At 42.3% G+C, this 15,668-nt stretch overlaps 1 protein-coding gene across 1 annotated transcript in view; it reads left to right on the forward strand.

Moving 5' to 3' along the window:
- Positions 1–15,668, forward strand: part of FGF12 (fibroblast growth factor 12) — a gene marked incomplete at both ends in the record, with an annotated part of 103,665 nt that overhangs the window by 20,406 nt on the left and 67,591 nt on the right. Inside the window, 2 exons of the mRNA XM_080623045.1 lie at positions 720–830; positions 8,990–9,093. Of these exons, the coding sequence (XP_080479171.1) occupies positions 720–830; positions 8,990–9,093 (215 nt within the window). The remainder of the gene's footprint in view (positions 1–719; positions 831–8,989; positions 9,094–15,668) is intronic.

The following is a 15,668-nucleotide window of genomic DNA, read 5'->3' on the forward strand; positions in this document are numbered from 1 at the left end:
GCTGGGAAAGGACCCTGCTAGAGGCAAAGAGTGATTCCTATCTACCAGAGTATGCAGTACATGTTTTAGGGAGGAGGAAGATGTAGATTTTAAAACAGAGCCATTTTAAGGTGCCGATAAATGCTTCAGGGGTCATTTTTGGAGGTGTCTTGCATCTGTTCCTTTCAGGATTTTGTTCCTGAATCCCACACAGTTGGACTCATGCAGCCTGATTAAGCACTTGGTTTTACTTTGGTTTTACACCGCTATAATACCAGTGATTTAAATAGATTTTCATTGGCATAAAACTGGAACTAAGGGATAGTGAATCAACCATACAGAAAATAAGGATCTTGGCTTCACAGGCAAAATAAGAAACAAAAGACAAATTGTTTGCAGCGCCGCTAGCAAATATTCTTCTGAATGAGTGGCATATTCAGAATACATAAACTGTCTAAAGACTTTCATTTGGTAGGTAACTTTCAGGGAAGCGATGTTCCATAAATATGTTTCTGTTGCACCAACTATGCATTGCATTTTAACCTGCTCATCTGATCTCAAATTTATTTGCCTGTTTGCCTATGTATATATGAATATTTTACAACCACGCTTGAAAGGAATCACAGAAAGCTGTCTTATCTGCCAAGCACTTCTACGTTTACTCAGGGCTTAATGGGGGCCAAACAAATTGGGACTCTTGCTACTTGGTATATCTAATAATTCTTCTTATTTTTTTGCAGAACCCCAACTGAAAGGAATTGTGACAAGGTTATTCAGCCAGCAGGAATACTTCCTGCAGATGCACCCAGATGGTACAATTGATGGGACCAAGGACGAAAACAGTGACTACAGTAAGAAAAATTACCCTGTTTTGCAACCCTGTTACAATCAAATGCATCACCTAGCTTTAAAAGATGAAATTATGAAGAAGCCAGCTGTTTTCTGCACAATTCTTTTCTATCTATCCTTCCCCTTTAAATCTTGCCTGTATAATTTCATATGTTTCCTCTCCAATCTTCTTCCCTCCTGCCCCGATTCTGTAGCTGCCATCTGGGTGGGGTGGAGAATAAAACCCATGATTTGAATTGCTTCCAGAAGAGAAAGGAGATTATATTTATACACATGCCACATGGGTAAAGGATAGGGGGAATTCTCTCTCCAAGGAGAAGAGGAGAAAATTGTTTTCACTGTTTTATACTGAAAAACTCAGCAATCATCAGGAATTTCCAAGCTGGAGAAAATCAGCTGTTCACTAAAGTATACTGCTTTGAGGCTAATGTAAAGGTTGAGGACATCATATGACCTTTCCAAAGGAGTTCATCTTCCAAAACACTGTTCAAAGGGATTGTGTTCATGCTGTCCAACAAAGGACAGCAAAGTCCAACAAAGGCAGCAGAGCCATGCAGGTTTAAAAATGATGCTCTGTGCAGGAGCCATATTGGTTAAAACAAATGCAAAGCAACAGCCGATCTTCCTTTTGCAAAAGTAGTTTTGTCAATACCAAAACTTCTCAAAGTTTAAAAAAGGTGCAGGATATTTTCTACAGCTTCTCTTCATTTCATGGGCATTAGATGGATGCTTCTGAGTGGACAGTGATAAGCTCTGATCCTGCATCAACAGAGTAGGACTCAAGTCTTGATTTGTGTCATTCTATGTCGGTTTGAAGCTCTCTGTGCCACTGGTGTAGGACACTGATGTAGGACATCATAGATAGCCTAGAAGATAGACAGCATAGAAGGTATTTTCCCAGTCACTACTAGAGATGAACACAAGTTCATCTGTGTGGTAGGATTGATGGAAGCAAACTGTTTGTACTTTGTGGAAAGAGAAACCTACTTAATTTGCAGGCTTATCTTGTTCTAACTCAAAGAAGCTCCTGGTTGGATTGAAGGCATCTTTCCTTCAGGAAGACATCGTCTGGGCTGCATGTGAGGGGTGTCTGAACTGATGCAACACACATAGAGGATATTCACATTGTCATGTGAAGCTGCACTTGGACAAAGGTGCAATTTGGCTACAGCCCCACATCCATGGTGTTTGCCCTATCCCCAGAACGCTGGCAGAGTGCTGTGACAGGAACACTGTGTGGTGTGGCTGCTCTGCTGCATCCAGCTCAGGGCTGGGGCCCATGCACGAGAGGAGCTTTGGGAAGATGGCCACTGAAATAGTGGGAGACTGGCAAAGCCTTTGTGAAATGACCCAAGAAGCTGCACTCATCTGAAACTTGGCCTGTGGCAGATGCAAGTGTCAGGTTTTAGTCCTCTTTTTTTTCATATGCTTGTGTTGAACAAATGAAGTATTGCAAGTTGCAGTGACAGAGCTTCTAATTTGTGCTGGAGCAGGAGAATCTGTGGACCTCCACACACACACTTTTACTCCATTAGGGACTGAGCAAGTCTCTTCCTATGAGGAAAGTCTGGCCTTTTGATTTTCTCAGGCAGACACCAACACATGGCATGATTTCAGTGGGCTTTAGTCAGGGGGTGCTGACCCAGTGTGGGTAGTATTAGTTACTTTCTCTTAAAGAAGACATAGGATGTTCTCAATCTGCGGGAAATCCCATTGGAGGCCTATTTGTCAACGGCATGGGAAGAGCTGCTAGAGATGACAGGGATTCATTACCCTCATCTATCATTGAGAACTGAACAACAAACTAATGAGCTCAAACTGAAGCAGGAATGAATTTAGGTAAACAGCAGGGGAATAAAATGTAAGAGCAGTTCTGCAATATTTCAGGCTGGCAGGGGAGATGAGGGAAACTGCCACTAGCTGCCCGTGACTGAGGCTGGGCCCCAAACAGCTCTTATCTCATTAGAAATGTTAGGGATCAGTTTGTCAAGGTGCTTAGTTCTTGTAAAACACTTCCATCCAGTCATCTTGGCTGGAAATAGATGGGCTGAAGGGCACATCTAGAGTGTAAATTTATTTGGTGAGGTGGCAGCTCTGCCTTGGCAGCTGGGGTAGGACAGGAGGTGTCTAGTTGAAGTGTGCCAAGCCACTTGCTCAAAGTCATGGGACATGTCATAAATTTTAGTAAAGTTTTTGAAAGAAGATTGAAGACAAAGAATTCCCCATCCACTGATCTCAGGGGATATCAAAAGAGAGAAAAATTCAACATGGAAATATTTGGCTCCTGAAAATGAAATTAAGAATGTGCATTATTCAGTTTTGTTTAACATCCTACAACACGTTTTCCTTTATAAATCTTCACTTTGAGTCAGCATTTTATATTGTATGAAGCTTCCAGGTACAGCTTCAAAACAAAATCCCATTTTTTTATTTTGGAAATGCCAAAATAAACGCTATTTTTTTTCCCTTTTCTATTCCTCCAAACATCTCAATTTTTGACCAGAAAAAAGTCGAAACTCACTTGTCGAAGTGAATAGCTTGCAGATTTACATCCCTGATATTTTCTCTTTTAAAATACTTCTCCAGAAAATTCCTGATCAGCCAGTCTGAAATCCGTGCAGTATTTCTGTGCAAGAGCAAAGCTTATCAAAGAGTAGATAAATATTTCCATATCCTTGAAGAGGGTTGGTTAACTCACATGCACTGGTAGAGAAGGGCAATCTGGATGGCCATATCAGGATAGTTCCCACCCTGGATGGCCATCTATTCTCCATGCAGAAGCCATCTTAGCACAGTTAAATATGTGGTGAGCACCATGTTCTATACTTTACTCTCTGTTCTGTAGCCACATGCTGATTATTCAAATTAGAATTATGAAAGGAAGCTTAATTTTTGTGGAATACATTAGGTTGGTTTACTCTGGCAAAATCAACATTTAAAATGAGACACGATATGTCCCTCAGATACGTCTCATGCAATTAAAAGTTCAAATAAAAATCCAGGAACTGCTAATATTTCAGCTATTTTTAAATTAATTATCTGGTGCCTATTTTATGTGTGTTCTTGAGAGGCTGATGGCATTTATTTTCCACCTCCTCTCACTTAAAGGAAAGAAATGAAAAAAAAGCCAACAAAAAAGCCAACAAAAAACCCAGAAGCCAAGTTCTAATGGCATTTGAATGGGCATCCAGCCAGTTTCCCGCGAAAGAAGCGTTGGGGACATCTGTTCCTTATACCATGCATTTAAAGGCACGCCATCTTAATGTAAGCAAGAAGGCAGATTCTCTGCCTACTTGCACTGGGATATATGAATAATTTTCTTTTAATCTGAGCACAATTCCATGGTGTACGAGACCCTTGTTTGTGTTTTTAGTAATGTTATATATGAACTTTTATTTGTGGCAGTATCTTTTCCTTCCAACATCAGTGATTTCAAATGGTCTTTCAGGGCTGATTGTTGCTGTATTTGCATGATTACTACTCCTGGGCTGAGCAAGGTAATGCACCTTCTTTGTAAGAGCAACGGGGCTTCTTTGTTTGCTAGCATAATCCTGCTGAATTTCTGAAAAGCCTTAGCAAATCGACAGTACATAAAGGATAGGTCAACTATACTCAACAAGTGGAAACAGACCAGCACATCTAGGATATTGTTGAGGCTTTGCAGAAACAAACACAAAAAGATTAAGACTAGGGAAACCTATGGAGGTCTCCAGGTCAGCATCATCCTTGAAGATGGGTTATCTTCAGCTGCACAGAGCCTTGTCTAATTGTTTCAAATGTCTTCAGGAATGAGCTGTTCCATAGCTTCATAACCTGTCTGGTGCCAGTGCTGCACTGTTCTCATTGTAACAAATTGTTCTTTGCAACCAGTCATAATTTCTTTGAGGCTTTTGTCTAGTGCTTCTTGTCTTTTCATTGTGTTCCTCTGAGAAGTTTCATTGTGTTCCCTTCTTTGAGCTAAGCAGATAAATACATGTTGCATGAGAGAAGTAACTGTGCATGTTGCACCACAGCCTGTTGATCATCTTAGCAGCATTCCTCATTTCTCTCATGATCTTAAACCTCCCTGTCTCATGGTGCACCATGGCTGCTGATGCCTGTTGTATCCTCCATTAGTTCTTCTTTAATCATGTGCAGCATAAATGTCTTGATCCAGAACAAATCACCTGATATAAATTAGTTTAGGTCCTCTGACTTACTACTGCTTGTATCAGCTGAGCATATAGCCCACATCTTATATATAGCACATCTTACCTTACTCATCCATTTCTGTAAATAAGCTGGTCCAGACACATAGCTAAGTATGTGTTCAAATTTTAAAAATGTGTTATGCAGCTGGAACACAAGAGGTTCCACTTAAACTTGAGAAGAAACTTCTCAGTGAGGGTGACAGAACACTGGAACAGGCTGCCCAGGGAGGTTGTGGAGTCTCCTTCTCTGGAGACATTCAAAACCCGCCTGGACACATTCCTATGTAACCTTATCTAGGTGTTCCTGCTCTGGCAGGGGGATTGGACTAGATGATCTTTTGAGGTCCCTTCCAATCTCTAACATACTGTGATACTGTGATACTGTGTGATAAACTGCCATAATGTAACAGTGAACAGCATACTCATGGCCAAAGGGGTTAGGACCGTAGCATGCTAAAAGTAATATAATCAATAAGCAGAGTCAGGTGTAAATCTGCCAGTGGCTGGATATGGTAAGATGTAATGAAGGAAAATATGCAGAAATAATTCAATGTCCTAATTTTTTTCTCTTCTGCCCATGAGCTAAGAGTATGTTCATTCTATGAAGTTGCAGATGGCATAGAAAATGTACCATTTGCAGCAGAGTTTTGAAAACATTTGTTAAACTTTCTGGTTTTCACATCAGCACATCGTGTGTCCAGTCCTACTTTACCACTGCTAGTCCTCTTTCCCATTTCTAATTCTGCTGTTTCACTTTAACCAAAGTTTTTTTCCTGACAAAAAATGAGCCATACTGCTTTTGAGGTTGGTTGAGGGTTTCTCCTCCCTCATTTTACATTCTTACAATAAGGTTTATAAGCTTTTAAATCTATTCTAAAATAAGATAAAATATTTATTTGGAAGCATGATAACAAAAGGCTTCAATTTCTTCAAACACATCGCTAGACTGAAGGCAGAAACAACTCTTAAGAATTTGCAAAATCTTGATTGACCCAAACTGCTTTTTTAATAGAGAAGGATATGTGCTTCCTGAAACTTCTTTAGCTGCTAGTTACCTATGTCAGATGCATGTTGTCCTGCTTGTCTACCTGCTCACTTGCCCCTCTACTCTGTGCTATGTTGCACAGAGTATGCATGGGAACTGGCAGTGGTCTTGTTACTGTAACACAGAACACAGCAGGATTGTTCCTGTTCTCCCTTTGCATGTATAGGTGGAAAGAGAGATTTGGAGATGTGGATGCTTCCAAATGAAACTTTTCACCCACTAGTTCTGGGTATTACCATCTTGCTGCTTAATGAATGCTTTGAATGGTCTGTCGCAAGTTTTCTATACAAGATAAATTGGCTGTAGGGAATGAATGATGATGCCCATTTTGTTTCATTATTAGCAGTAATATGCTCCATTTTTCAGTGGGAGGAAAAATTAAGGAAGGGGAATTGCTTATAAATAGACTTGTTAATTGCAGAGGGTTTTAGAGCTTCATGGTTGTGAGAAAGTGATAGAAATATAAACTTACTTTGCTTAGTGAGCTTTTCAGTGATAGAAATGCACTATAACACAGCTCTTTAATGCTGAGTAGCTGGGGTGTGTTTGTGTCTTCTGGGGACAATATCAAAGCAGCATTGTCCTTGACTCCAGCTCTTTAGATCAGTGCTCAGGATGGACTTCATTTGCCATATGCATCTGTTGACATCCTCCCGTGAAATCACAAAAATTACCATTGGCTTTGGTAAGAATTCAGCACACGTTTTGATATTTTACTGAATATGGTGCTTAAAAGCATAAAAAGCGACTGAGATTAAATTTGTTTCTACTAGACTCAAGGTGTCTTCCTTTTAAGCAGCTCACTAAGGGGAGCTAAGCAGTCATCCTTGGGAACTGAGTGAGAAAAAAGGGCATTGATGTGAATCTGGGACTTGTGAATCCCTTTCTGGAGACAACCCTGAAACTAGCTCTGTCAAGACACCTGTTAGATATCTTGAGCAAAGTAGCTTTCTATCTCTTGTGCTCTCTTCAGGTTTTACTTCTGAAAAGGGATCCACCTCTGACCTTTAAGCAAATCCAGCAAGAGTTCAGGTTGAGTGTCACCAGTTTCCCACTACATTTCGCAGACCCTTTGGGCTCTACTTTTTCATCTTAGAAATTCTGCAAAAAATCCTGGGACTTTAGATCAGACTTTGTAGTCTGTAGTTTGGTTCAGGCTTCTGTAGCAAGGAAATAATGAAGCCGCAGTTTCAGTTGTTCTCCCATCGCCCCCTTTTCTCTATATTGGCTAAAACTTCCGTCCCCTCTGCAGAAATTCGCAGGCTGTACGTGAGAGAGGTTCTTGGGAAGCATCTTATAGTTGAGTTAAATACATGCATTACGTAGCACATGCACATCTAACCAGCCTCTTGTTGAACTGGACTCTGCTCCCTCCTGTCATAGCAGGATTAACACTAGCCTGGCCTGAGGAACTATAGCATTTTGAATAGACCATTTCAGCAAAAGCTTTATGCTTCAGGGCTGGTATTAAATCAGCAGTAGTCCATCTCCCAGGGAAGGAACGGCTGTGAGATGGCACAGTGAGAAGGACTGTTTCTCCTACAGCCGTTATGTGAAAACCCCTTTGTGCTATGCTTGCTGCAGTGTGATGTGTCAGGCATCAAACTTTGTAAATGATCTATAAAATGAATCGGCTAGAGGATACTGTCCTTAAGGGTCAGCTGGAAAAAAAGAATGCTTCACTGCATGCTCTGTCACTCAGTCTTTCCTCTGCACTCTGCCCATTCACAGATCTGCCCTGGGCTAATTTGAACACCCCAAAGCTCTCAAAGCTTCAAGCAGGCTTTTGTAAATAAGTGAGTGTGTTAAAAAGCCATGAGAAATGCTTTATGAATGTGGAAGGGGCAGTCTGACCTCAGGACTAGGGAAACAGAAAAAATATTACTGTTTCAGGGTAGTTGAGTGGGAAGAGACCTTGAGTGAAGTATTTCCATTGTGTTTGTGCTCACAGTTCTGCCTGGCCCTGTGACAATCTTTCCATATCCTGAGCTACATGGGACAAGGTGTAGTTAGCTATTCATAAGCTGAAACACATAGTGTCCTACAACATCTGAATACTTTTGTCCTACAAATCTCGATAGAAAAAAACCGTGCTAATGCCTCAGTACTCAATCAACACTGACAGTCCTCTCCTCTTTGAGCCCGTTCTGTCAGAAATGTAGCAAAAGCCTGACGATATGTTAATGTATATGCTCCTGGGAAAAGTCTTTCAGTGAGCTACAGGATCTACTTGGAATTAAGCAATAAAGTAATTAATTTGGAGATAGTGATTGCAGTGCTTTAATCAATAAGATTGCAGTAAAATTGAGTCTTGCAAGGTCTTATCCTCTTCTGTCCTGTCTAGTGTGGCTTCTAAATGAGCAACAGTGCTCAGGTCCTGGAGTGGAGCACTGTCTCTTCCTGAGTTTCTTCATTCCCTTGACAGCAGGGGTCACACAGACACACAGTCAAGTTAATTTTTATCCTTCTGGCTGTGGTTGCTGTCTGTATACTCTTTCAGCATATGGCAAATGCAAGAAAGTATGTCTAGGTTTAAATGCGTTTCAGGGTGAACTACACTAAGCTGTGCTGTTGCATTTGTCACGGGCAGTTAGCACAGCTCAGCTAGCCCATGGAAAGCTGTTGAGATGTGCTAGCTTGAGTGCACGTATAAGTCCTTGGCATTGCAAAGGCAGTGATCAAACAGGCTGATGGGTGTGTTAAAGCTTCTGGGAGGCAGCCAAACTCAGCACTTTAAAAAATTTCCCTTCAACACTGGCCCCATGGCTGCAGGCCTTTCTTGTACCTGGAAGCAAGACTTTTGATTCTAGTCCAGTATCTTCTGGTAGACGTCAGGAGTGGGGTGGGCTGGCCCTGGGGCAAAAAGCAGCACTGGCTGCACAAAGGTGATGTCTCCATAACCTTTGCTTTTCTTTTCTTTCCACAGCCCTTTTCAATCTAATTCCTGTGGGTCTTCGTGTGGTGGCAATTCAAGGGGTGAAGGCAGGTCTGTATGTTGCCATGAATGCTGAGGGATATCTCTACAGCTCAGTAAGTACTTTGCACTGTTGGGGTCCTGGAGTGGTTTGGTTTTGTAGGTGGGAGGAAGGAGGCTGCACTGGGACTTGCAGCATTTTCTGGAAATGGTCACATATCAGCAAGTCTTCAAAAGCAGGAACCAGGGAGCTGCTGCAAGACCATGCAATATTCGCTTTAAAGTGTCTCTGCGGAGACTCATGGCAATAATTCCTGACCTGTGAAGATACACTTTGTGTTTCTTTGAGTAGTTACTTAATGTAGTTCATGTTGTAGAGGAGTTTGTGCGGTTGGCTGGTTATATTCTGGTTTCACATTTGCCAAATGGCATGGACTGAATGGAACTCTGAATTGCTCCTGCATAACTGATCATAGGTGGTGCCCCAATGCTGTGTTTTTACTGCAGTGTAAATCCACAGCAGTACTCTGACTGCGTTAAAATGATTCTGGACTATTCCGCTGGCAGAATTTCCTTGTATTTGTGTGGTCTTTTTAATGCGCATAAAAGATAAGTGAGGCATTTTTTTACTGACTAATTCCCCTATAACTTTCTTAAATGGCATGAAAGGGCATGAGGTTATTCATAAGATTCTTATTTGAAGTAAGTAATTGATTTCCACAGTGAATAATTGATTCAGTGATTTATTAAATATGGCAGCCCTTTGCCAGAATTTTTTATGCTTCAAATAACTTTGCTCTAGTTCTACATAGTAAAAAGTGATAGTTAATAATACACTTCTCATTTCTGTAGTTATGATATCTTTAAAGTGTATAGCTGAGATTCTAATCTCATCTGCCTTTGTGTAAATTTACAGTGCAGCGATTCTGCTCTTGTCTAGGCATTTACGTAGCATTAAAAGCATACCTGAGAATGGAGATTGGACCACTGAAGGGACAACAGTATGAGTTGCTTGTGTGCGATTTTTCCTAAATCTTACCATCCATCTTTGTTCCTGGTCAGTTTTAAACATGCTCATATGGTTACAATTTCCCCCTTTCCTTCAGGAGGTAACAAAGCTCTGTCTCCTGAGTGGCTCAGGGTAGAAAACAGCAAGTGGATGTTTTAGTATGCCTGGCGAGATAGGTCTCAAAACTGGCTGCTTGTCAAGAAGAGACAGAGAGATCAATCTGGATCTCTCTGGATGCCAGACGCTTCCTGTTCTTTCATAGCCCAGTAAACCTAAATGACTGCTGCTAAATAAATTACATTGGTTTACTAACAATGAAAACTTCCTCTTTTTGTAAAGCTATCAGAGCCCAAAAGGTAATACTAAGTGTGGTGTGGTACTGCATTATCGTGCCTGCTTCCCTTTAGGCACATAGTCAGGAGGGTCCAGGCTGACATTTTGCCTTGTGTTTGTGCAGTGCTGGGCATAAAGGGTCCTGGCCTGGGTGCCCTGTAAATGAGGACTGCAGGAAAGCAGTGTGTGTCTCAGCCACATCCAGCTTGAGGGGATCTTTTTGGAGCAATGAGGGGTCAGCATTTTCTAAACGAATAACGCAAGGAAGGGAAAGGTGTGAGGCTTAGGCAAAAGAAGAAATGGAAGGCTGGAAATAATGAAGTTGACAGCTGAGAGATTGAAGACAATGCAGAGGAAAAATATCTCTTGCTAGTAATAGTGAGACAACAGGGAGGGTGGGAGGAACATACCAAGAGATGGTGGGCAGCAGGAGAACCAGGTGTCCAGGAAACACATCTGCTAGTCATGTGAAGTGCCCTGTTAGGCACCAGATCATACATGTATGCATATGAAGGTGGTTTAGTGGGCCCTGCTTATTCCCAGCAAGTGTTCTTGCCTTAAGTAGGAAGGTTAATCTGGGAAGGATAAGGATGCACTGATGGCCGGTGGTTAATGAAGTGGACCTTTTTATGTGCTATGGCTTGATGGCATTCATCTCTGAACTAGTAAAAGTTAAACTATTCAATATGATTCGAGGTTTCTGCTTTCAGTGAATAGATGCTGCTGGTCCCTCTCTACTCCAGTGAGATGGAACTTGCTGGACAGTGTTTTCTTCTTGTATTGACTAATGTCTCTGTCTTACAGCAATATATCCATGAATTCACTGTGCTTTGGAGCAGACCCCAAGGCAAGAAAAAAAGAAAATTTGTAGATAAAGCCTGTTAGGAGCAGGGAGTGTGAGCTAAACCACCCATAGCATCAAAAACAAGGGATGAGACCAGGATCCTATAAAATAACTGGATATGGCTGAGAAGAGCTCAGTCTCTTTGCTGTGGTTTAACTGAAGACCGAGACACTGTTCAAGTAGTCTCTTCTGGATGCTGCAGTTTCCTTGTGGGGCCAGGATCCCAGTCCAACCCCACATTTGGCACAGCTGTGTCAGTCTTGAAGACTGTGTTGGGGAATTACTTTGGCAGGACTTGAGTCTATTTGTCTCTGGGGTGAGCAGGACCCCTGGCCGTGCTACCTGGACCTGGCTGCTGCCCACACCAAAGGAAACATTGTCCCTGTTCCTTTATTTAGCAGACCCTAAACTACAGCTTTGTTCTGCCTCAGGCCAGTTTCCTTTGGTATCGTGCATACACCTATTTTTAGTCTCTCCATTTCTAGAAAATACAAAAACAAAAAAAGCTCACTATTCCCCATAGATACTGTTCACTCATGCAGATCCACTGATAAATGAATTTTTTCTGCTTCTTGGCTGCCTCCTCTGCTGTTTGTCCCAGGCCTAGCCCTGCGAGAACTTCTTATAACACCCTCAAGCCCAGGTCTGCTTTCAGATAAAATGCAGTTGTCCAGGAAAATGTGGTTTGTTTAAGATTTTTGTTTGTTGGCTTTGTTTTGTTTTTTCTTGAGCCCAGATTGTGGCTGCTGTAACTGAACACATCATCACTGTGGGTTTGTTTTGTTTTTTGTTTGGTGTTTTTCTGGTGATATGTAATCTGTCTGAGTCAGCTGAGACCTTGGCTGACATCCTCCGCCCTGGATCAAACCAGAGGCTATTATCAGCCTGGCCTCAGAAGTGGTTTGTGCCAGCTCCTTCTGAGTTTGCATGAATAGGCTCTTGAATGGGTTCACAATAACCAGCCCTTGGAAAATGTCTTTCTGGTGCCAATCAGTACAGAGTGGGATCCTCTAAAGCCAGACTTGTGGAGAAGGCTCTTTGCAGAAGCATGCAAGACCTTCCTAAATGCTTGGCCACATTGATACCTGTAGCAGTGAGTTCCCTCACCTCTTAGGGATAGGTAGGGATAGTGTGGGGTTGGGTTGCTGAGTTGCAGCCAGCCGCAAATCCCTAGCCAGCTTCAGAGGCCTAAATGCATTAGGTGCCAACCCCTTGTTGCTTGGGAAGCAGCTGTTTGTGAATTTTGTGCATTGTTTACTTACACTAGATACCTCGGGTTTTTTTCCTAGCTTATTGCTACCTCTGAGGTCTGCTGGGGAGGTGCTCAGTAGGTAAAAAAAATCAGGTCATGATCTGAGACACCTGGCTTTGCAGACAGTAGGATGCAAAACACTGTCTTCATAGCAAGCTTGCAGAGTCATTGGCGTGTTCCCATTTGATTGCTAGTAATGTAGAACAGCTGTAAATTCCCTGATAGTGCATGAAGGATTTTATCAGCAGCTATTCTAGGGAGTGACATGACTCTTCTGAGGATCCACTGGTAGCATTTTGAAATCTAAAATATACAGAATGAATGAAGGGCAGTGTGTATTACTTGTACTGTCTTACTGCTTAGTGGCTTGGGAAGATGAGACCAAAGGGTGGTTGTTGCAGAGGACAGGGAAGCACAGAATAGAGGTATGTCCTGCTCCAGTGAGTTTACAGTGTAATCTGAACAGGAGAAGACATAGAATATGCTCTCCTGTCTCTGTCTGGAGTTAATAGCTCCAACACCAAATTAATTTCTACTCCTGTATAACCTTTCTCTGTGAAGTTTCTCTCCTCGGCACCCAGCTTTCTCTCTTTCACCCCAGCTTCATAGGGGCGTGGGGAAGAATGCATGCAAAGTGTTTCACCTGAAAAGCAAACCTGGCTCTCCTGGAGCAGAGGCTCATCATGGGGCTCTAGAGCCTCTGCAGGCTCACCCAATCACTCCAGGTACACTGAAATTGCAGCTCTCAATATGACGATATGTATAATTCAGTGGTGTTACAGCTGGGATTGGTTTTGACCCAAGTGCATAACGCTTTTCTTCTAAAATGTACTGCTCTCGGATATTCCTTGTTGTTTAGCTCAGAGTTCTAATTATTTTTGAAATGGCAAAATGCGATACATAATTTATTGGAAAGACTGAGAAAGCCCTAGCTGAGACAGAATACAGAGAAAAAAATGGGTCGCTTATGAGAGCTCAGTATGATTTTACAGTATAAACCTCTGAGTTTGAAATGCTGAAATTGGAGCTTGAATCACTTCAAAGATTCCTGCTAATAAGGGAATGATTATGCACAATTAAAAAAAAATCTAAGCAGCATTGAAAAAACCCAAGTCACTTTAAGAGCTCAGTGTGTCTTTGCATTTTCTTTTTCTCTGCTTTTTTTCTGCTCTATCATTTTGCATAATAAACATGTCTTGCATAATAATAAACAAGCATCTGGGGAAGTATGTATATTAACTGTGTTTTTTTTAATCTGCTTGAAATGCTATAACTATTTTGCTAGAACTTCTCTAGGGTTGCTGCACTCTTGTTTACATTGTTTCAAGGTCAGGGGCTGGAATCAATAATGCTGTGTTCTCTCCCCTAATAGGCTTGGGGTGTTAAACCTGCTCCAGCCCGTACCATTTCTTTAATTCCTAATTGACCTCCAGTGGGGCTAGTTGATCTGGTCATAAGTACACATAGGCCAGGCAGATATCCTGGGCATGTCCCTTCTGCAGACTTTGCAAGCAAGGATACTTGCTGGGGGGATTCCCTAGTTTACATGCATCATTGGGGAGTCAGGTCAGTGGAGAGAGAGAAATGTCTCCAAAGGCAAAGCACAGCAGGAGCGCAATGTAATGTGCTTTTAATTTCCCTCCAGAGTAAACAGCCAATGAGGAAGAGTAGATAAAGGGGCTCACTGAGTGAGGGCATTAACTGGGAGGTGTAAAACTTCTCCTGTTTCCTGGCTTATTCATAAATATGGAGGGAACAAAATGGATGCTCAGGTTAGCAGCTGTGCTGAGGAGTGCCAGCCCCTGGGAGTAGATTCCTGCCTTGCATTGAACATTCCTATAATACATCTCCTGGCTGGCACCCTGGCATACCACCCTGGTAGCATAGAAACTTGTAAACATGGCTACCAATTGCAAAGTGGTCCGTTTTTCCTTGGAGATGTGCTGCCATCCACGTTGCTGTGCTTGGCTCTAAGAAGCTCTTCAAAGGTCCAGATTTCCTTTCACCACAGCAGAGCAAGCTCTCCCTTCTTGTGTGTGTGACTGGTGCAAGCCGGGCAGGACCAGTGCTAGCCCACGCTGGTCCAAGGGTTATTCAGGATGTTGTAAGAGCTAGAAATGGGTATGACCTCACCTGGTGGGGCTATCCAGACTGCTTGTCAGATGAGGAGAGCTGGGACAGTTCAATATTGTGGCTTTTTGGGGACAGGATTCTCATCTGAAATCCTGTTGAGGGACCTGTTTCTTGAACTTTGCTAGCACAGTACCACCGTGGTGCTCCTATAGGAGGTCTGCTGCTCAGCACCTTGTATTGACATCTGGAATGAGTTAGGTCAGACTTAGCTTTCACCTATTCAAGCAAGAGACAGTTATAGAATCATAGAACAGTTAGGGTTAGAAAGGACCTTAAGATCCTCTAGTTCCAACATCCCTGCCATGGGCAGGGACACCTCACTCTAAACCATGCCACCCAAAGCTTTGTCCAACCTAGCCTTGAACACTGCCAGGGGTGGAGCATTCACAACTTCCCTGGGCAGTTCAGAGGACAAATCTGTAACAGCAGGATCTAATCCTGTTTTCCTAGTTGGCTGTTCCTTGTCTTAAATAATAGCAGTGCAAATTATGAAGAATGAGTATGCTTCAATAAGAAATGCCTTCCCTTAGTCTTGGTTGCACAGGATATTTAGTAATGTCCTATGTTCTACCTAATGCCAGCTGGAGGCACAGGAATGGGACATTCCCCTTTGTGGGAGGTGGTCTGCTAGTGTTGGGATGCATTATGGTCTTTTGCTGAAATTTCATTTTGGAAGAAAATGGGGGGAAAATGCTCCAATGGTGCTGACTCATCTCATTTTGACACTTCCCCAAAGAAACATTACAGATTCCCATTCTGAAAGAACTTCAGAGTGCTTTATATTGCTTTACCGCTCCTAATAAAATCAGACCAAATGTTTAGATTCTGGTTGAGTATTTTGATCCCACATGGTTTCCTTAATGTTGGAAGGGGGAGGAGGGCAAAACACCAGTGGAGAGGGGTTGCTCTAAATTGTATGAAAGGCAAGAGTAGAAATTGCAGAATCAGATGGAGCTTCCATCTTCTGCACAGCATTCCTTCTGCTAATTTCCTTGAGGCCAAATGTTCAGGCCTAACCTCAGATAACCAGAAAGCCAAATTCCTTGGAGCAGGTGTTAAGCAGCAGTAGTGTTGCATAGAGCTTGCCTAATTTTCTCCTGTGTTTTGTGTGTAATGAATT

This window comes from Psittacula echo (genome assembly GCF_963264785.1).
Source record: "Psittacula echo genome assembly, chromosome: 7".
Lineage (NCBI taxonomy): Eukaryota > Metazoa > Chordata > Aves > Psittaciformes > Psittacidae > Psittacula > Psittacula echo.